At 35.9% G+C, this 23,325-nt stretch overlaps 1 protein-coding gene across 2 annotated transcripts in view; it reads right to left on the minus strand.

Moving 5' to 3' along the window:
- The window catches only part of CTNNA3 (catenin alpha 3), a 1,717,381-nt gene that overhangs the window by 589,821 nt on the left and 1,104,235 nt on the right, over window positions 1-23,325 (minus strand). For both annotated transcript variants that reach the window (XM_049646151.1, XM_049646149.1), the window contains one exon: window positions 459-615. In XM_049646151.1, the coding sequence (XP_049502108.1) occupies window positions 459-615 (157 nt within the window). The remainder of the gene's footprint in view (window positions 1-458; window positions 616-23,325) is intronic.

A 23,325-nucleotide genomic window follows, 5' to 3' on the forward strand; every position in this document is an offset into this window, starting at 1 on the left:
GGGGGGGGGGGGGGGGGGGGGGGGGGGGGTTGGGTGATGGGCATTGAAGAGGGCATCTTTTGGGATGAGCACTGGGTGTTGTATGGAAACTAATTTGACAATAAATTTCATATAATAAAAGAGAGAAAAAAAAGATGTAAATATACTACGGGGGGGAGATGATTTTTTATTCGAAAAGCCAGAAAATGCCTAAGAATTGCAGCTACTATTTTCAATTATGCTTTGTCCATGAATAAGAGTTTGTTTTAGATACACAGTGTAAATTGTTGAATTGTAAGGATTACCAGGCATGAGGCTCATTATCTTAGAGTAGACCACACATAGCAGCACTTTGCTTCGAGAAAGATGATCATTAAAAAGAGTCTCATTATATTGCATAAAATTAATTATATTCAGAATTACCCTGCTTCAGAAAACTGACAAGAGCAAACGTATAAATTAAAAGATTTAAAACATACCAGATACAGCGAGGAAGTCATCAATGCTTGTGATGTCATCTACAGCTTCGGTGAGGACGTGGATATGATTCTCCCATGTGTGCTTGTACATTTCCATGTTTTTTTTGACCACTTGACTTTTGGGTCTTGCAGCCAAAGCAAGTGCAGCATTAATGATCTGCAAAGATGGAGAATGTTCACATGGTAATTTCTTTGGAGATAGTAACCAGTGTGCAGATAATGGGTATTCTTTAAAAAAAGAAAAATAGACAAATATATCTTTAACAAGGACAATGGTAAAATGCCCTCATGTATAACTCCCTCCTTGCTTTTGGTAATACTTTAATTTTATTTGCAGCAATAGTTTAATTAATTTTAGAACTACTTATTGTCAATGCACTAAGGATTGCAAGAGATACGAAGATAATTGGTATCTGCCTTAAAGGAGCTTCTCTATTACTCAGTGGGAAGGGCAACATATAAGCATAAGTCAATTCAGTATGCAATACATATCATAACCACAACTAATGGTCAATAGTCTTTAGAAAGCTGAGAAATCACCTTCAGCAGAAGTCCTAAAGAAAGTCTTCAGGAAAGAGAGACATGTTAACTGGTCATTTGGACTCACACTGCACAACTCAGTAGGGAATGTTTGCAACTATTTGCAAAGCACTGGAATAAGATCTTTGACTTCCTTGAGGTCTTGCAGAATTTTGCCAATAAATATTCATTATTAACTAATTCATTAGTTCATTCATTCATTCATTCATTCATTATTTCAAATATATTCTGAGTGTCTTTTATGTATTAAGCATTGTTCTAGATTTTAGGGATATGGCAATAAATAAGACAGAAGCAAAATCATTGCCTTCATGGAGCTTTTATTACAGGTAAGCACAGAGGCAATTAGCAAGTTAAGTAAGTCAAATATATGGTCTGTTACATGGTTATAAGAACCAAGGAGGAAAAAAAAAATAGACCAAAGAAAGGAGAAAAGGAGTGGACTGGTCGTGAGGGCAGGAAGTTTGTGATTTTAGCGAGGCCTCACACTGAAGTGGTTAGTTGAGTAAAATCGCTATTGGAAAAGAATGATGGGACAGGACACAGAAGTAGCAAAATTCAAAAGGTGGAAAAATGGAGGAAATGCCGTGAAAATGGTGAGCAGTCTCACCGAGAGCCTGGTTATGCAAAAGAAATCAACAGGAATTTTTGATAGTCCTGTTCAGGACCTGGCCTTATTTGGAAGGCACTGGAGAGTCTCTTTGACTTTTGACCAATTTGCTCAAAAATAAACTTCATCACTTTTTTAAGATTTATTTATCTATTTTGAGAGAGAGAGAGAGGGAGAGAGAGAGACAGAGAGAGAGAGAGAAAGGATCCCAAACAGGCTCTACACTGTCAGCAGGGAGCCGGATGTGGGGCTGAAACCCACAACCCATGACATCATTACTTGAGCCAAAACCAAGAGCCAGAAGCTTAACCAACTGAGCCACTCAGGTGCCTCAGAACTAAACTTTAGAGAAATTAATCTGGCATAGTTGGCTACTGCAATAGGTTACAGGAGCAAGACAGAGCCTGGACTGCAAGGGTCGAGGTAATGAAAAGGTTTTGACAAAACTTCCAATTAATTAAAGAAGGATGAGGATACATCAAATTATTGCCAAAAATATCATGCAGCCATTAAGAAATCTGTGGAAAATACATCCAAAATAGCACAATAACACAATATTATAATAGCACAAAAGCACAATAACAAAATATTATGCTCCAGAGCAAACACTGAAATGCAAACATGATAGAATAAAAGTTAAATGAATACATGCATCAATTAATAATGGCTCTTTCAGAGGTATCGAATTTCCAGTGCTTTTTATTTTATTTGTGTATGTAACTGAGTTTTTCAGATTTTTTAATGGTGAATATGTTTTAGTTTTATACTCAGAATAAATGGAATTTTTTTATTTTTTTGAAGTTATTCATCAAAGAAAGATGATAATTAAGGTTTTTCTATCAGTAGCGTGGAAAATGATTTTAGTATTGATGGAAAAGGAGAAGTCAGAGAGCCAAAAAGTCAGTCAGGGTTATAGAAGCAAATGTGTGCAGTTGTTTTGGAGGACAGTGTTAATGAGGAGTATTAGATGTCAACTTTCCTATTAGAGATATTGACATTGAAGTGACCCAGCCCTCCAATACAAATCTCCATACCTGAGCTATGGAATTGGAGCTCATAAAAAAAGTAGTCATTCATTTACTCATTTATTTGTCCATGCATTGAAACAAAGTAGTTTTATATAGCAGCAATGATTCAGATTCTACACTGGATACTGAACTCACAATCAAAAAGATTCCACCACAGGTTCTGAAACAGTTCATAATCTAGTAGGGAAATCAGCCCAAAGCCAGGCAATTGTAACATACCAGTGATTCTCAGCCATTAGCCTGTATCAGAATCACCTGGAGAGCTTGTTAAAATACAAATTCCTGAGCCAAACCCTAGAGTTTCTGATTCACATGATGTGCTTTGGGGCCTCAGATTTTGCCTTTTCTAGTTCCCTGGTGACAGTGATGTGCTACTGGCTTGGGGTTCCGGTTCTGAGAATCACTGCAAGATATAGAAGATAGTTAGATTATGGTGATAGATGATAGACAGATAAATAGATAGATGATAGGTAGGTAGGTAGATGATAGATAGATAGATAGATAGATACAAAGATAGATAAACGCTATAACATGGGGGCTATTGTAAAGGTAGCACAGGATGCTCTATAATACGTGGGAAAAGTTTCCAGCTTCATAAGGAAAGATGTCCCAAAGGACTAAAATCTGAAAAATGAGCATACATCAGTATAATGTGATATCCTTTTTTTAGGAAAGGGCAATAACGTGTGCAATGGCTTAGAAGCAGAGCCAAACCTTACCTCCTAAGGAATATTCAGCAAAAAGGAGATAGTAATAGATTTTGAAGAAAATCAAAGAAGACAATGGTAAGAATAGAACAACCTTTGGAAAGTTCCAACATATAGAAGGGAAAAATAAATTGTAAATGACAAAGATGAAAGAAGGAACCATCAAGGAGGATGTAGAAAAGAAAGGTATTAGAGAGTCAGATGACGAAGAAAATTTTTTCAAAAGGTTAAATTCTGTCAAGAATAAGGAGGACTAAAATCAGCTTCTGAATGTGGAAAACAGGAGTCAATAGTGTAGCAGAATATTGGGCATAGGATTCAGATTTCACCAAAATATGATGACAATAAGAACAAAAAAGAGCCATTTTCTACTCAGTAACCTAAAGGCTGCACCTTACTTAAATGACTTTCAGTGAATTATTGGAGGTAGAGGAGGGGAGAAATTAGTTGCTTGAAAATACTGTGTTGATATTCTTTTATTTCATTTTTATGAAAGAGGATCACATTGAATTTTAGGGAAACACATACTGCTTTTAGCAATAACTACCGTGCAGTATTCTTTGACTTCAGTTTTAGAGTTTTATTAACCTATTAACTTATAATGTACATTTGTGTACATTGCAAAGCCTCTGGTCTCTGGTGTTTCATTGTCCCTGCAATTGGACAGCTGTGTACATATGTGGTTGTGCTGAAATTATGCCTTTGCAGAAAGGCATACTTTTAAAGAACTGGTGCAGAACCCTCGGTGGGAATATGGAGTCATGAACATAAGACAGGCTATATTTTGTAAGGACATTTTCCGTTCTGCTTCTGATCCAATTTATCTGATTCAACAGTGCACACTATGAGAAAACTTTATCCTACTTGACTATCCTGGTATGTAGCTTAAATCTAAAAGCAGACAAAATTCAGAAGATGTCCTAGCCCTTTTTAAGGCAGAAAAAATCTTCATTCCAATGTCACACTCCTAGAATTTTATCTATATATCTGGGGAGGGGGGGAGACAATTCTGAAGTCATCTTCTTCCAAAAGTAAAGGTGTACGAAATACACTACACTGCTTTCTGAGGCATTTTTCTTCAGATTACAGTTGAGATGTGTGCATGTCAGAATCACTCTTCACCCTCAACCCTGTGAATCACCTAGTCAGTCAGTTCACCTTCGAAAGAGTCTCTAACTTCAGGAGCTTATTATATTTTAACATGACCGATTTAATAGCCTTCTAATATTTCCTAATTCCAGTTTTACTCCAAGCCATTCTCCCTACTACAAACACATTTCTTTTTCGTTTTTTTCTACATTTATTTATTTTTGAGAGACAGAAAGAGACAGCGTGAGCAGGGGAGTGGCAGAGAGAGACGGAGACACAGCAGAGTCTGAGGCAGGGTCCAGGCTCCGAGCTGTCGTCAGCACAGAGCTTGACTCGGGGCTGGAACTTATGAACTGTGAGAGCATGACCTGAGCCGAAGTCGGACGCTTAACTGACTGAGCCACCCAGGCACCCCCACATTTCTTTTTCAAATGCAGAAATGACCACATCCCTCCCTTGCTGATAACCTTTGACAGAATCCTAGTTAACTAAGAATAAAATCCAAATGCCTTTTCACTGATTCACAGTCTAAAATCCTCCACAAGCTGGCCCTTATCTACAGTTCTCTGTGCTATGATAATCCCCTGTTCCCCCATGTTAGCCTATGTTCCGGCCATACTGTCCTAAGCTCCATTTCCTGATGATACCATATGACTCCTCTTACAACTGAAAACACCTTAACATTCTTGCTCCATTTCTTTCCCTGCTCTGGTCCATCTGAGGAAATATTTCTTACCTCTAAAAACTGTTGAAATGTCACTATATACTGTGAAACCTGCCCTGTTCCCTATAACCAGGTAACAGAATTGTATTCTGTATTCTTGTATTCTTGTATTCTTGCATTCAAACTCTTTGTTCATATGACTAAATAGTTGTGGTATTGTACAACTGTTTATACACATGTCTGCTTCACATGAGCCTCTTTCATAGGTGGGACTGTGTCCTGTTCATCTTTACTTCTTGTTACACTAAGCATGTCAGTCAGAGTTATTACTATATTTATAAACTACCTCTAAAACACACGATTCTATTCTCTCTACAAATCTGTCTGTTCTAGATACCTCACAGAAATGGAATCATGATATTTGGCCTTTTGTGCCTGAGTTTTCCACATATAATAATATCTTCAAGGTTCATCCATGTGCTAGAATGTGTCAAAACCTCATTACTTTTTAAGGCTGAACAACATTCCACTATATGTACCTACCATATTCTGCTTCTGCACTCATCTGTTGATGGAAATAGGGTTGTTTCCACCTTTTGGTCATTATGAATAATGCTGCTAGGAACATTGATGTACAAATATGGGGTTGAGTCTTGGTATACACCCAGGAATAAAATTTCTGAATCCTATGATAATTTTATTTATATTTAATTATTTTGAGGGAATATCATACTATTTTCAGCAATGGCTTCAGCTTTCTACATTTCCACAATGAACAAAAGCTCCATTTTCTCCACATCTTTGCCAACACTTATGTTCTGCTTTTGTTAAAAATAGTATCCGGCATCATGTGTGTGAAGTAGAATCTCATTGTGGTTTTGATTTTATTTCCCTAATCATTAGTGATATTGAGCATATTTCATGGGCTTATTGGCCATTTATATACCTTATTTGCATAAATATCTATTAAAAAATTTTGCTCATTTTTAAATTAAGCTGTTTGGTTTTTTGTTGTTGAGTTTTAGGGATTTTAAAATATATTTTGGATATTAATCTCTTAGCAGATAGATGATTTACAAATGTTTTCTCCCATTCTGTGGGTTGTCTTTTCATTCCCCTGGTAGTGTCCTGTGTTGCACAAAAGTTTTTCATTTTAATAAAGTCTAATTGATCTATTTTTTCTTTACCTCCTGTGCTTTTGGTGTCATATGAAAGTAATCATTACCAAATTTAATATCGTGAGTTTGTTGTCCTATGTTTTCTTGAATTCTGCAGTTTTAGCTATTATTTTGAGGCCTTAGATCCATTTTGAATTAATTTTTGTATATGGTGCAAGGTAAGGGTCCAACTTCATTCTTTAACATGTGGATATCCAGCTTTCCCAGTACCATATGTTCAAAAGACTGTTCTTTATCCACTGAAAGATCTTGGCGCCCATGTCAAAAATCATTTAACCATATAAGTATACCTTGCAAGTACTGCAGGTTCCATTCTTGACCCCACAACAAAACAAGTCGAATGAACTTTTTGTTTTTGATTTTTCAGTGCAAACTGTAGTCTACTAAGTGTGCAATAGCTTTATTTAAAATAAAAACAAAACAAAACAAAACATAAAAAACATGTATATTCCTTACCTATAAATATTGCTAAAACATGATAACCATCATCTGAGCTTTCAGTGAGTCATAATGTTTTTGCTAATGGAGGGTCTTACTTGGTGTTGATGGCTGATGACAGATCAGGGTGGTGGTGGCAGAAGGGTGGGGTGACTGTAGCAATTTCTTAAAATAAGATAAAAATGAAGTTTGTTGGGTGCCTGGGTGGCTCAGTGGGTTAAGCATCTGACCAGCTCAGGTCATGATCTGGCAGTCCGTGAGTTCGAGCCCCAGGTCCGGCTCTGTGCTGACAGCTCAGAGCCTGGAGCCTGTTTCAGATTCTGTGTCTCCCTCTCTCTCTGATCCTCCCCCGTTTATGCTCTCTCTCTGTCTCAAAAATAAATAAACGTTAAAAAAATTTTTAAAAATGAAGTTTGTTGCCTCAATCCTCCTTTCATGAACAATTTCTCTGTAAAATGTGACAGTTTGATAGCACCTACCCACAGTAGGATGTTTTTCAAAATTAGAATCAATCCTCTCAAACCCTGTCGCTGCTTTCTCTACTCAGTTTATGTAATATTCTAAATCTTTTGTTTTCATTTCAACAATCTTCGCCAAGAAGATTTCAAGAATCTTCACCAAGAGTACATTCCGTCTCAAGAAACCACTTTCTCTGGTCATCCATAAGAAGCAACTCATTTGAAAAAGGAACCCTCATGCACAGTTGATGGATATGAAAACTGGTGCAGCCACTGTGGAAAAGAGTATGATGATTCCTCAAAAAATTAAAAATAGAATCATATGATCCAATAATCCCACAACTGAGTATTTACTCAAAGAATATGAAAACACTAATTTTAAAATATATAAGACTCCCTATGTTTATTGTAGCATTATTTACAATAGCCAAATTATGAAAACAATCCAAGTGTCCATCGATAGATGCATGGATAAAGAAGATATGGGGTATATATACAATAGAACATTAATGAGCCATGAAAAAGACTGAAATCTTGCCATTTGTAATGATGCGAATAGAGGTTGAGTGTATAATGCTAAGTGAAATAGTCAGAGAAAGACAAATACTGTATGATTTCACTCATATGTAGAATTTAAGAAACAAAACAAAGAAAGAGAGATAAAAAAACAAAAACAAAAAACAGAATCTTAACGATAGAGAACAAACTGATGATTACCAGAAGGGAGGTGGATGGGAGGATTGATTAATAGGAAAAGGAGATTATGCACACACTTATCATGAGCATGTGTGGAATTTTCGAATCGCTATATTATCACCTGAAACTAATATAACGTGTATATTAACTATACTGGAATTTTAAAAAAAGTTTTAAGTTAACTAAAGAAAAAAAATAAGCAACTCATTTGTTATAAGTTTTATCAAGGGATTGCAGCAATTCAGTCCCATCTTCATGCTCCACTTCTAACTCTAGTTCTCATGCTATTTCCATCACACCTGCAACCAACACCTACTATCAAACACCTGCCTCCACTGAAGTCTTGGGCCCCTAAAAGTCATCATGAGAGCTGCAATCAACTTCTTCCAAACTCCTGTTAATGTTGATATTTTGACCGCTTATCTATGAATCACAAATGTTCTTAATGGCATCTCAAGTGGTGAGTCTTTTTCAGAAGGTTTTCAATTTACTTTGCCTAGATCCATCAGAGAAAGCACTCTTTATGGCAGCTCTAGTCTTATGAAACATAATTCTTAATACTTGAAAGTAGAAATTACTCCTTGATCCATGGGATACAGAATGGTTGTGTTAGCAGGAATGAAAACATTAATCTCATTGTATATCTTCATCACAGCTCTTGGGTGACCAGGTGCATTGGCAATGAGCAGAAATATTTTGAAAGGCATATTTTTTTTTTCCTGAGTAGTAGGTTTCAACAGTGGGGTTAAAATATTCAGTAAATCATGTTGTAAGCAGAGATGCTGTATCCAGGCTTTGTTGTTCCGTTTATAGAATGCCAGCAGAGTAGATTTGGCATAATTCTTAAGGGCCCTAGAATTTTTGGAATAGTAAATGAGCACGGGCTTCAACTTAACATCACCAGCTGCATCAGCCCCTAACAAGAGAGTCAGTCTGTTCTTTGAAACGTTGAAGCCAGGCACTGATTTGTCCTCTCTAGCTATGAAAGTCATAGATGACATCTACTTCCAATAGAAGCTTGTTTTGTGCACATAGAGAATCTTTTGTTGAGTGTCATCACCTTCATAAATCATCTTATCTCAGTCTTCAGGATAATCTGCTGCCGCTTGACATTAACACCAGCTGTTTCATCTTACGTTTTTGTGAGAGAGACCTCTTTCCTTAAACCTCATGAGCCACCTCTGCTAGCTTCAACACTTTTTCTGCAGCTTCCTCATCTCTCTCAGCATGCATTGAAGAGAGTTAGGGCCTTGCTCTGGATTAGGCTTTGACTTAAGGAAATGTTGTAACTGGTTTGATCTAGCCAGACCACTCAAACTTTCTCCATTATCAGCAATAAGGCTATTCTACCTTGTATCATTCATGTGTTCCTCGGAGTAGCACTTTTAATTTCCTTCAAGAACTTTCTCTTTGCATTCACAATGTGGCTAACTGTCTGGCACAAGAGGCTTAGCTTTTGGTCTATCTCGGCTTTGATATGCCTTTCCCTATAAGCTTAATCATTTTTATAGAAAGTGAGAGATGTGAAACTCTCCCTTTCACTTGAACACTTAGAGGCCATTATTGGGTTATCAACTGGCCTAACTTAAATATTGTTGCACCTCAGGGAATAGGGAGGCCAGAGAAGAGGGAGGGATTAAGAGGAATGGCCAGTCTGTGTAGCAGTCAGAACATACACATTTATCAACTAAGTTTGTTGTTTTATATGGGTGTGGTTTGTAATGCCCAAAACCAATTACAATAGTAACATCAAATATTCTTGATCACAGATCACCATAAAGAATATAATAATGATTAAAAATTTGAAATACTGTAAGAGTTACCAAAATGTGACACAGAGACACCAAATGAGCAAACGCTATTGGAAAAATGGTGTCGATAGACTTGCTTGATACAGGGTGCCCATAAACCTTGGTATGTAAAACAAACAAACAACAACAACAACAACAGCAAAACAGTATCTGTGAAGCACAGAAAAGTGAAGCACAATAAAATAAGTATGCTTGTATATGCAAAGATTTATTTCTGGGCTATCTGTTCTGCTCCATTGACCTATAAGTCTACTTTTATGCTGGTACCATACTGATTTGATCACTGTAGTTTCTAATTTTTGAAATTAGGAAATGTGAGTCCACCAACTTTGTTCTTCTTCCTGAGGATGGTTTCAGCTATTTGAGGTATCTTGAGATTCCATATGAATTTAAGATGTGTTTGTCCTATATCTGCAAAATCATTGTTGGGATTTTGCAATAGGGATTGCATTGAATCTGCATATTGCTTTGGGTAATACTGTTATCTTACTGTTATTAAGTCTTAAAATCCATAAACAAAGTTACTTTCCATTTATTTAAGTCTTCTTTAACTTCTTCCAACAATGTTTTATAGTTGTCAGTATATAGGTCATCCCTGTCCTTGGATATAATTATTCCTAAGCATTTTATTCTTCATGATGCAATTAACTGTAAGTGGAACTATGCTTCTAATTTCCTTTTTAGATTGTGTATTGTCAGTATACAGAAAAGCACTGATTTTTGGGATGTTGAGTTTGTACCCTGCAATGTTATCACCTTCATTTATTAGCTTTTAACGGGGTGTGTGTGTGTGTGTGTGTGTGTATGACCTTTAGGGTTTTCTAAATATAAGATCTTGTCATTGATGAACAATGATAATTTTACTTCTTCTTTTCCAATTTGAGTGCCTAAAAAATTTTTTTTGAGTTGGATTTTTTCAGGGAAGTAAAAAAGGCAAAGGAGTTGAGTGAGCTACAGGAGTAGAACATGGGCCCCCAGGACCTGCTGAGAGCTCATCAGCCCTTTCCTCTGTATCTGGTGTCTGCTGTCCCAACTACATCCACTGCCCATGCTCACTGATAAAGGCTATTTTTGATGTTGACTTTCTTTCTGAGTGACCTTCATTTCTCCATCCTCATAGATACTTATTCAAACGAGCTTCCATTAGACTTTGTATACTGGGTTCTCTGGCACTCCTGGAAAAAGCCAACTTAGTTTCACGAGGTCCCAATCTACCTTCTTCAGGCTTCTTCCTACCTTCTAAGAGTATGTGTGGCCAAGGTGTCAGCATATTGTAGCCTAAGCCCTTCCCATTTTTAAATATTAAATCAGATAGGGTATTTTATTACATCCTGCTCTCATTTGCCTTAGGAAACTCTCATACATCTAAACTAGGTTCATAATACTTAGGATTTTCAGACTGTCTCAAGGTTTTTATGTTTTCCTCTAGGTTTCAGGAGTTTGTATTTCCGGGAGTCTCACTTGCACAGGCCATGTAAGACACTTGGAGAGCCCCCAGACATGTGTTCACATGGTCTTTTGTTCTAATAAAATTTGCCACAACTATTTTGAGATCTTATTAAGGGAAGTTGAGTTGAGGGAAGTTGAAGGTATACATTTGGTTTGGATTTAGTAGTATAGTATAAGAGATTTAAAGTCACCTCTTTATATGTCCTTTATTACCCTCATACTTATGCTACTGACATCATATTGGGACAGAACATTTGTTTCTCCTAATTTCATGCCCTTCTTTCCTCAGACCTTCTGAAACAAACTGCAAAAACAAAGATTGAATCATCTTCCTAGTTTCTGTACAGAAAGTGATATTACAAAATTAATTGCTATTATTTAAGAGGTGATCAATGTGTGTAGCAGAAAGAAAGAAGAAAGGAACAAAGGAGAGAGAGGGAAAGGGTAACAAAGGAAAACAAGGGGAAGAAAAGAAAGAAAAAAAATTCATAAATGTGTATCTTGGATATAATTACACAAATATTATATCACATTTTTGGATTTGGGGATATTTTAATATTTATCAGCATTTTAAATTAATAACTAGTTATGTATTTTTGCATTCTAAAAAATACTCATTGTTTTCCTTAAAGAAGGCCCTCAAAATTATGTGAGTTTCAGGCCCCACACAGCCTGGTCTGCCATAGTTAAACCATCCATTTTTCATAAAAAGCTACCTGTCATCTGAAATGATAAAACTAACACAGATTCCACTGCAGTATTTCACCTGAACTCCGTCTTGATAACAACCATTGACTCTGTTTGCTTCCTTAGGGAATATTTCAGTACCAGATAAATAAGCCTTTTTACATATTCTACAATATCTAATCCTTTGTACAGACAAGTGACTCCTTTCCCTCCACCTCCCTCTTCATGTGGCAGTTTTTTCTGAAAGAATTTCTATTTTATTTCTAAAATTTGGTTGCAAGTGGCAAAATAGTGTGCTAACCATAGGACTTAATACTGACAGCCTGCAGTGTTCCAGGCAGGAATCTAAGTACTTGATTATATTAATGTCTTTAATCCAATGAGGAAGGCCCTAGCAGTATTCCCTTTTTACTCTCAGGACAATGGAGACACAAAGAGATAGAATGATTTATGCAAAATTACAGAAGGAACTCTAGGTTGGAAGCCAAGGGTCTTAAGTTAGCTTTACTTTGCTTCAAACTGATTTTTTGTCCACAGAAGAATCTTATTAAGTCTCCTAGGACTCATTTTCCCAGAAGTTACAGGTATGCATGCACTGGGGTAGATGTGGTGGAGAGTGTATGAGTTTGCCGATTTCTCTAAGGTTACTTCAGATTTGAACATACAGATTTAATGTTATCATTTGATGCATATACTTTTCCTCTTGAAAGATTTCTGGAAACAATTACTTAAAAAGTGAAAATAAATCTAAGTAATTTAATTTTTTCCTCAGATATTTCAATATTGGCATTGATACAAATAATCTTAAAAATCTTAGTTAATATAACAAAAGCACTTTGTGGATTAAAAAGATGAGTTATGTGTAAGTACCTATAGGTCTGATTAGCTCAGTGTCATGGCATGTAGAGAAAATTAAAATAACTAGATATATGATACCTCAAATACTTCTAAGCTAGTATGTGAGGAGAATTTATATGACATTCACTTAAATTGGCAACACCATAATAATTTTAGAATTATCACAACCATCAAATGGTAATGACATCAAATTCAATGTTCCAATTCTGTGCATTCTTTTCTCAGTTGCTTAAATGGTGTTCTACTACCAAATATTTCCTGCTTTCTGTGCTTTCAGTTTTCCTCTATTTCCTTAGTTTTGATAACTTTTCTTTTTTGTCTTCTCTCATATTATATTTCATTTATGGGAAATTGTCCTTGCATTTTAAGTAAGCCATGCAATATTTGTCATCATGAATCTCCATAGCCACATCTTTATGTTCAATGCTAATGCCATTTCAGGACTGGGGAAGGGGTGTGGTGAGGGCACATAATTTTTCCTGGACTCCTACAGGTTTATAGAGAATTTTTTAGACTGAATTCAACTTTGGTCTCACAATTGTTGTAATCTCCTTACTCCATGAAGGGATGAACCCTGCATGACAGGATTACACTAAAACTTCTCATGAGGCTTCAACTTGCCTTTGGATACACATATAAAAAACTGAAATAACATTTTTTTTTTTTTTTAGCATATGCTAGACAGCTTAGCATTTATTCATTAAAGCAGACAGGAAATCAATTTATTTTAAATAACACTTTAAGTAATGGATTCTCCATGTCCTAAATCTAACTAGAATTGTTGCAATTTGTCCATCTCCTTTTGGTTCTCTAGATACATCTAAGGATGGTGGTAATTATTCAGGGAGGTTGGGTGTTCTAGAGTTACATACATTTAGACAAGGCAGCAGAAGCCATTTCATCTCCTACCAACCCATGATCGTTGGATTTCTCTTGTCTATCCTCTTAACTCTTTACCGTTTAGTTGTTTTAATCATGATTAGTTTTTCATTTTTCATTGTCTACTGGCACAGTTTCTTCTTTTCTGATAGTTCTAATTCCAAAGAAATGGCTTTTGTTTTTCTAACTTATGCTTAGATTTGGGTTGTATCATCTCCCTAAGTAACTTTTAAAAATGGGAGCGGGGGTGTGGGGAGACAAGCTGATTTCTGGGAGCGTACAGCTTTTTGAAAGAAAGATATACATTTCCTTTATGTATTATATTATGAGTTTTCTTAAGTCCCAATCCATACTGATAGAGAAAAAAAGAAAAAAAAAATGCAACCTAGGACTACTTAGGTTTTGGTAAATGTAATAAACAACAACAACAACAAAGGTCTATAGAAGGCAATCACTTCCACATGAAACTCAAACAATTTATTTCTTCTATGCTAATTATCAAGACAGGATAATCTATCAAATAACATAAGTAAATGAGCAAAGAAAAGCAAATCAAATAACTTGTTTAGTATACTATAACAAAATCACCAATAAATTGGTTTTACAGACAAATGAAAATGGAATTTTGGGTTAGATCTCACATTTTAACCCAGCTCCAGTACGTATTAGTTTTATGTGATTTTAGACAAATTGTTTACTCTCTGAGCCTCAATTTCCTTATCTGTAATGGTTATAAGATACTTATTATAAAGGTCATTAGCAGAATTTAATTAGCTAAATAAAAATAACTAATACTCACCTAGTACAGAGGTAGACATTTTATGAATGTTTGTTTCTATGCCGATAGTTTGGAAAAAAAATACAAGGAATACTTTAGAAATTTAAACAGTATATACAGAAACACACATATATACAGAATTTGCAATTTTGATTAGACTCAACAATCATCTGATATATTAATTATAAAAATGTCTCCTGGTTAAATAAATATGAACTTAAGGAAAATGAGTCTACAGAAACACTATATTTTAGTCCTTTACTTATAACACAAAACTGAAATAAGAGAAAGTTTGCCTTAAAAAAATTCTGAAAACAATAATGTATGTTACAACTTCAGTTAACTGAAACTAATTTCCAACAATGAAAAAGCAGAAGCAACAGAGATTTTTGGATCCTTATAATCTGCTCCTCAGGGATTTAATAAATTTGGAATTTGGAGTAGAAGAAATACCTACTATCTTCCAAATCATTTGGGTTCAAGTAGAGGAATTAAAAATGAATTTGTTATATTTGCCAAATTAATAACCCCTTTTGAAAACAAATTTTATATCAGAAATATTACAAACTTTCTTCTAATGTAATATCTAATTCTATGTAAACATAATGGCAAAATGCAAGCTAATCATTAATTGCCAAAATGTGTTTTATAATATGAGGTTGGCTAAAGTAAAAAGAAAAAATATACATATATATATATATAGGCAATTCTGAATGCTTATAATTAAATATTTCTTCCATATATTTGAAATTTTATCTAGAGTTCTTATGTCAGTAGGCAATTTAATTTTTTTAATTGTCAAAAAATATTTGCTATGTACATTCTATTTATCTAGGGAAGAAAATATTAGATAGGACAAACTCAGAAAATATTTTATTTAATGGTTTTAAGGGAGAAAATCATGCACAAATATTTAATAAAGGCTAATGAGTATGTAAAATCCAGATCATAAAAGCAATATTTTCTCTAAGCTTCCAAAATGTGTTAAGAAGAGATATATATAGGGTCTAAGGTATAAATTAAATTGAAATAGTCAAGGATAACTTACTCTCTCTCCCTTTCTCATTACTTTGTTCTCACTCTTTGTCTCTCCCTCTGATAGGTCCCTACAAGAGAAATTTCCTTAATGTCTGTGACTTATATTTCAGGATACTATGTCTGCTGCAACCCTACTCTATGCTACCATTTTCTCCCAATGGGACACTGAAATAGCTTTAATCCTACTCCTAGCCGCTCTCTGCAAATGGATATTTCCAAATCATGAATCTCATGAAGCTCCCAGCTCCCTTTTTATCATTGTTTTAAGTTGATTTATTTATTTTGAGAGACACAGAAAGAGCAAGTGCAGGAGGGGCAGAGAGAGGAAGCGAGAAAATCCCAAGCAGGCTCCATGCTAATCAGTGGCAGAGCCCGACATGGGGCTTGATCTCATGAACCATGAGATCATCACGTGAGCCCAAACCAAAAGCCAGATGCTTAACCCAGGTCCCCCCCTTTTTATCTTAAAATACATTGAAAAAGAATAAAGCCTTGATATATCTAACACTTGTTTATCTCTCTAGCATTATTTATCATTAGTCTCCCAAACTTTCTACACTTCTTCCTTGTCTATATTTTTCTCAGTAACTAATTCATCTAATAGAGGTCATATCAAACATCACTTTCTCAGAGAAGCTTTACCAAATCTAGGCCAATTTCTTTGATGATATGCTCTCATAAAATAATGTCCTCTTTCTTTGAGTATTTATCTCACTATGTACTGGGATGTTCATTAGAGTCAACAGTGGCTTCATTTGATAAATGTATGATCCACACTTCTCATCTTACTGCAGAGCAGGAATTTTAATGTTTTAATGTTACTTCTCTAGGGTGTGTGTAGAATGTCAAGTAGAATCCCGTTCCCTTATAACCAGGGCCCCAGTGTAGGTTTCCTCCTATTCAGCAGGCCTACACACTTAGTAAAGCCTTTCCCAAGTGAAGGAGTGCATCCCTACAAGGAACACTTATACCAGTACATAGGATGATGAAAATATGTCCATATTGTTTTATTTATAACTGAACACTGTAGTCACAGAAAAAAACTAGAGGCATTGACAAAGTTTGTATTTAACAGAGAAAGTATTGGTCAAATCTTCATATTATGATTTTTCAAGTGCTATTCCAAGCTGAGAAATATCTATCAATGGACTAGATCACCAGGCTACCCCTATTTATATATCCAGTGCTCAATCCTAGGGGGACCAGAGTTACAGAAAGGTGAATATGAACATGGCAGTTTCCCCACTGAATTACCATACTCAAAGATTTTCCATTTGGCTACTTCTTCAGATTTTAATTATGTGACTTTGTCAGCTACGGGTCAAAAGAGAAAAACAGGGGAAAATAGATAGATAGATAGATAGATAGATAGATAATAGATAGATAAATAGATAGATAGAGAAAGAGGGAAAGAGAGAGAAAATTCTTCAGAGTGAAGTAATGTTGCCTTTCTCAAATCAGAAGGTTTGTCTACAGTTTGGGCAACTCAATCTTTGTATCTTTTTCCTTAATCTATCAAATTTGGAATATAACATCTAGTCTATAGAATTACTTAGAACTGGAGAGTAAGTACATTGGGGATGATTTGAAAACATAAATGAACCACACTAACTTAAGTTATCATTATACCAAAAAAAAAGTTTCCTTATTTTTTTTAAGTTATTAAGACTCTAAGTTTGAGGGGAATGTCACTTTCAGTCTGGAAATGGAAGGAAATATGTTTCTCAATCAAATAATTATAAACATTATTGTCTACAATTTTCTACTACATTGGAGAAGACTACTTTTTGGTCAGAATAAGTTATAAAAGTTCTGGATGTTTATTGCACTCTCCAGGATCCGGAATCTGTAACTGCTGAAGCATATTCACTGATGTGTGCACAGTGATGCACTACTTATTATAATAATTAGATATTGAAGAAGCAATGGCCTACATTCAGGAGAGCTCTCTTTGTGACTGTGCTTCCTCAGGAAAACAAACAATCTGGATTCTCAGTTACAAATGAGTTAGTTGATACCTATTACCCTAGGAAGATATAATGATACCACATACTAGAATATACCCCTCTTTGTTGAATGCAGATCTGAAATTCTTAATTTTAAAGTGTTATTTATTTTGTGCCCAGCAGGCTTGAGCCATAACATGCATAGTAAAAGATAAATAAGGCTGTGGTTTTTAATTACAGACTTGAGTACACTGGGCTATGTATAGAACCCAGGAATAAAGCACTACTGCTTCCTGGGAGCTGGACTATGTAAATTAGATTGAGTAGTAGGACACAAAGTTATGAACAGGAGGAAATTCTCTCTGGGGAAATATAGGTGACAAACCTACAGTGGCTTTTAGCAGCTGGCACAGTCTATTTGAAGAGCTAATGTCATTTTACGTAATGGATGAGGAAGAACTGGATGCTCTCCATCATGCAGGCCAAGCATAATTTCCATGATGACTGAGTTTTCTGACATAAAAGACACTATACTTCCTTAGATTTTCCAACCTTATTTACAACCCTCATGGTGAGGGATGTAAGGCAGAGGTCTTTGTTTCTTCAGAGCCAGCTGAGGCTATAGCTGTAGTGAAGGCAAGATTTGAGGGATGATTAACATACGGAATTCACAGAATTATGACCAGTTGAATGTGAGGGATGAGAATTAAGGAGTCAAGGATAATTCTCAAGTCCTAGCTTGAGTTAATTAATGATGGTTCCACTAATTTCCATGATGGAAATAAAGTATACAGATTACGGCTTGGGGTGGGGGGAACAAAATTGTAACTTGAAAAAGTTTAAGATTAAATTAGAAGCAAAGAATTTTACTTTGAACACACTTTTTACTACCCTTCCTCTCCCTCCCCCACAAAAAACCATGAAATTTAAAACTATAAGGGGCTCATTTACTTATATGTGGCAGATTTATTCTTTTAGATAAATTGTTTTCACTTCCCAAACCACGTGAGTGGTTTCTTCAATTTGGCAAATGGTTATAAAAACAAGTGTGAAATATATGAGAAAACATAACAATCAGTTCCTATACAAAACCTGACTATTAACTTAAATCATAGAAACTAATGATCAACATCAGTAAGAAAGAACAGGATTGGAGCCGAAGTCACAAAGACCAGACCACATCTTTGTGTCAGGGGGCATGGAGTTCACTTATATTCAAGGTTTAATATTCCTGAATGCAAAGACAAGATTCGTGATGACACAGAACCCAGTCTATTTAATGGTTTTATCATTAACTTTGGAAAGTTCTCCTTTAAAAATACAGACTTTTCATAGTTTATCTATGTTTATGTGAGATAAAATCAAGGCAAACTTCTGTGGCCTCATTTGTTTCCCTTTTCACAATGCTTTAGGAATGAGATTATTAAAATCAGCTAGAAGCACTAATGTTCTCAAAGCAGAAGAAAACTGGAACACCATGTTTTTAGGCCTTGTTGTAAAAGCCTTTACTGTACTGTAAGTCTCAAAGGTGGAAGTCACTCCTGAAAGCCTATCACAAAGTAACCTCCCACCAGCACCATTCCCTCTGGAAGTCAATCTTACCTATTGTCTATCTTAACAATAGATAACATACTCTCTTACAGACTGTCCCCTATGGGTAGGAACACACCCATGATTCCATTGCCTCAAGATAATCAATTCCTCACCAACTACCCTTTAATGACGAATATTATCTTTTTCCCTCCCTCTTCACTTAATTTATATGTATTAAAAACCAGACTAGCACAGTCTTTAGCTCAGTGATCAATGAAATATCTTTGTCACAGAAGTTTGCAGGATCCCCTAGTCTGGCACTTTCAGGATAGCAGCCTCAGAAATGTTAAAGTAATTGACTTCATTGCATTTAGCATAGGCAGACCTGATATTTCTGGGGAAGATATGTTTCCAAAGTTCATTGCTTATAAATCTGCTGTATGTGGTGCTGTTTATTTAATGACTTTGTACCTACTGACTTTGAGCTTAAGCAGCCCTTCTCCTGGCAGACTTTAAGAATGGGCAGTGTTGGAACCTATGTAACCAAAAGGAGAATGCTTGTTCTTCTGGCAGTTCAGCCTAAGTGCTTCTAGAACTGACAGTGATTACTGTATCAAGCATTTGAGACTTAACTGATTAACCTTTCAGATAATTATCAAAGTTCACCTGCATATGACACTGTATAGACTAACCACAAAACTGTTGATTTTAAGCATCCTATTGACAGGAGACACTGTGGATTTAAAGAAAAGATAAATGTCTTCTGTCACACACTTTTTCTTTTGATTTTTTTAAAACTCTTTATTTATTTTGAGAGAGAGACAGAGCGTGAGCAGGGGAGGAGCCAAGGGGAGGAGCCGAGGGGAGGGGAGACACAGAATCAGAAGCAGGCTCTAGCCCCTGAGCTGTCAGCACAGAGCCCGACATGGGGCTCGAACTCAGGAACCATGAGATCATGACCTGAGCCAAAGTTGGACACTTAACCTACTGAACCACCCAGGCACCCCTGTCCCATACTGTCTTAATGCAAATAAAATCCATCCTAGTTAGAGTTTAATTGAGTAGGAAAGGAACATGGTTAGAGTGATAGTTAATTCACCACTCTTCAGGTTTAACTTATTTTCAATATAGTGAGTTTTCCTCCCTAGCTTTATTATTTTATTATTCCTCAACTTAACTTACTTATATTTGTTCACTCACTAGATTTATCTTCCCAATCTTGCAGAACTTTTGTTTCATTAAGATGGTGTATGTTCAAGTACTGTTGTTCTCATCACAGGCACAGTCATCACCATTGTATTACCTCATAGAGTTGTGTAAAACCTTATGGCTCAAGGTGCCATAGGCTGACTAGCACCATCAGCATTACCTGGAGGTTGTTAGACATGCAGAGTATCAGGTCCCATCCAAGACCTACAGAATCAAAATCTGCATTTTAACAAGATCTCCAGGTTATTCATTTGCATGCTAAATTTAAAAGCACTAATCTAAAAGATTAAATTACATAGGTGAAATACACATAATAGTTCCTGGTTGATGTTTCATAAATGTTTCCTCTTTACTAACTCAGAAGATGGATTATCCCATTTTCTTTCCACCTTAGAAAGCTAACTAATTATCATACACACACATGCACATACACACACGAACCGCTATCATTACAAACTCCAATAACAAAAATGGGCATTAAATCCTTACTGTTTTAAACAGTGGGGATATAAATATAAGCCATGATCCCTGAACTAGAATGTACTCTCTCTTTGGGAGCCCAGGACATTTATATAGAAAACTTAAATGTAAGATACCTGTGCCAAAAAAATTAAATATCTGCTTGTGTATCTATAATAGCATCACAATAAAGTGACTTGGTGGCTGCTATGTTTGAAATGGCCTCATTTAAAATACAGGTTATTGGTTGTACATGAAATTTACGCTGGCAGTTTCTAGTCTAGAGGTAAACACATACCATAAAATGAGATGATCATCTTTGAGATTACCAGAAACTGAGATACAATTGAGATATAATACAAAAGAGGACCACTTGACCACTGAGTGAGAGAGACCTGTCACATGTATCTGCTACTTTGGATAGAAAAAAAAAAAAAAGTTGTCCCTGGAGCAAGACCTAAATTGAAAGTCATTAGCATACTAAATGTTCTAAATCCCAGAAATAAGGGGTGCCTGGGTGGCTCAGTCAGTTGAACAACTGACTTTGGCTCAGGCCATAATCTCATGGTTCAAGGGTTCGAGCCCCCATCGGGCTCTGTGCTGACAGCTCAGAGCCTGGAGCCTGCTTCGAATTCTGTGTCTCCTGTCTCTCTGCCCCTCCCCACGCATGCTCTGACTCTCAAAAAAATAAAAAAAAAATAATAAATAAATAAATAAATAAGTTTCAGAAATAAGATTGAATCATTTCTTATAGAAGTTCCTATAGGTGAGCTCGAGTAATAGTATCTTTACATTTGTTTTCCTTTAAAAAAAATTTTTTTTAATAATTGTTTTTGAGAGAGAGAGAGAGCGAGCACGAGCAGGGGAGGGGCAGAGAGAAAAGGAGACATAGAATTGAGAGCAGGCTGCAGGCTCTGAGCTGCACAGAGCCCCACGGGTAGCTCAAACCCATGAACCTTGAGATCATGACCTGAGATGGTCGGATGCTTAACTGATTGAACCACCCAGGCACCCCAGTTTTCCTTTTAAAATAATTCTTAAAAAACTTTACAGAGATCACCCACCTGGTATATGGTTATCTGGAATTTGGAAGAGCCAGAGCTAGGTCTAGGTGACTGACAAAGAGTGGCATTCCAAGTTCTAGTCTATGAATTGATAATACTGTGTTTACCATTCATGTTTCTTTCAAAACTATAAGAAACTAGAAATTATTCCTTTTCAGAAGGCTTTATCTTTTAAAATGGATGATTCCATGTACCAATTTTTCTGATTATTTTCCATAATTTTACCTGGGTCTTTACATACCCACAAAAAAAAAAAAAAAAAAAAAAGCAAAGTAGGGCAATTAGATCTACATGCAATATTTATAGCATATACTAACTTGTTCTGGGGTTTTTCTTTCCCAAAACTATCAAGTAAACTTTAATAATTATCAACATTTCAAACCCCTTGTTAAAAAAGCAATACATGGGGCGCCTGGGTGGCTCCGTCGGTTAAGCGGCCGACTTCAGCTCAGGTCACGATCTCGCGGTCCGTGAGTTTGAGCCCCGCGTCGGGCTCTGTGCTGACAGCTCAGAGCCTGGAGCCTGTTTCGGATTCTGTGTCTCCCTCTCTCTCTGCCCCTCCCCTGTTCATGCTCTGTCTCTCTCTGTCTCAAAAATAAATAAATGTTAAAAAAAAAATTAAAAAAAAAAAAAGCAATACAGTGACTTCAGTGGAGAATCTACAGTGATGCTCAGGCTTCTCTTGTTTGTTATTATAATTTATACCCTGCCTAAATCTCATCATCATACAGGAGCAGCTCCAATTATTTCCTCTTTTTTTTGTTTTTTTTTTTTAATTTTAAATAAAATTTAGCAAGTTCATTATATGAAAAAGGTAAAACTAAATGTATTTTCATGTACCAGGAACATATAAGTAACTAGAAACATGGTATAAAACTTTACTGAGAGACATTAAAGATATACTATATTCATCAATTGGAAAACCCAATTAAAGATGTTAATTTTCCCTAAATTGACCTATAGGTTCAAGGCCACCTCAAAGTCCCAATTGAAAATTTGTTTTTTAATTTTTTTAAATTTTATTTTTTAAATTTACATCCAAATTAGTTAGCATATAGTGCAACAATGATTTCAGGAGTAGATTCCTTAATACCCCTTACCCATTTAACTCATCCCACCTCCCACAACCCCTCCAGCAACCCTCAGTTTGTTCTTCATATTTAAGAGTCTCTAATGTTCTGTCGCCCTCCATTTTTATATTATTTTTTCTTCCTTTCTTTTGTGTTCATCTGTTCTGTGTCTTTAAGTCCTCATATGAGTGAAGACATACGATATTTGTCTTTCTCTGACTAATTTTGCTTAGCATAATACCCTCTAGTTCCATCCACGTAGTTGCAAATGGCAAGATTTCATTCTTTTTGATTGCCGAGTAATACTCCATTGTATACATATACTACGTTTTCTTTATCCATTCATCCATCCATGGACATTTGGGTTTTTTCCATACTTTGGCTATTGTTGATAATGCTGCTATAAACATTGGGGTGCATGTATCCCTTTGATACAGCATACCTGTATCCCTTGGATAAATACCTAGTAGTGCAATTTCTGGGTTGTAGGATAGCTCTGTTTTTAATTTTTTGAGGAAACTCCATACTGTTTTCGAGTGGCTGCACCAGTTTGCATTCCCACCAACAGTGCAAAAGATCCTCCTTCTCCACATCCTCACCAACATCTGTTGTTGCCTGAGTTGTTAATGTTAGCCATTCTGACAGGTGTAAGGTGGTAGGTATCTCGTTGTGGTTTTG

This window comes from Panthera uncia, chromosome D2 (genome assembly GCF_023721935.1).
Source record: "Panthera uncia isolate 11264 chromosome D2, Puncia_PCG_1.0, whole genome shotgun sequence".
Classification (NCBI taxonomy): Eukaryota; Metazoa; Chordata; class Mammalia; order Carnivora; family Felidae; genus Panthera; species Panthera uncia.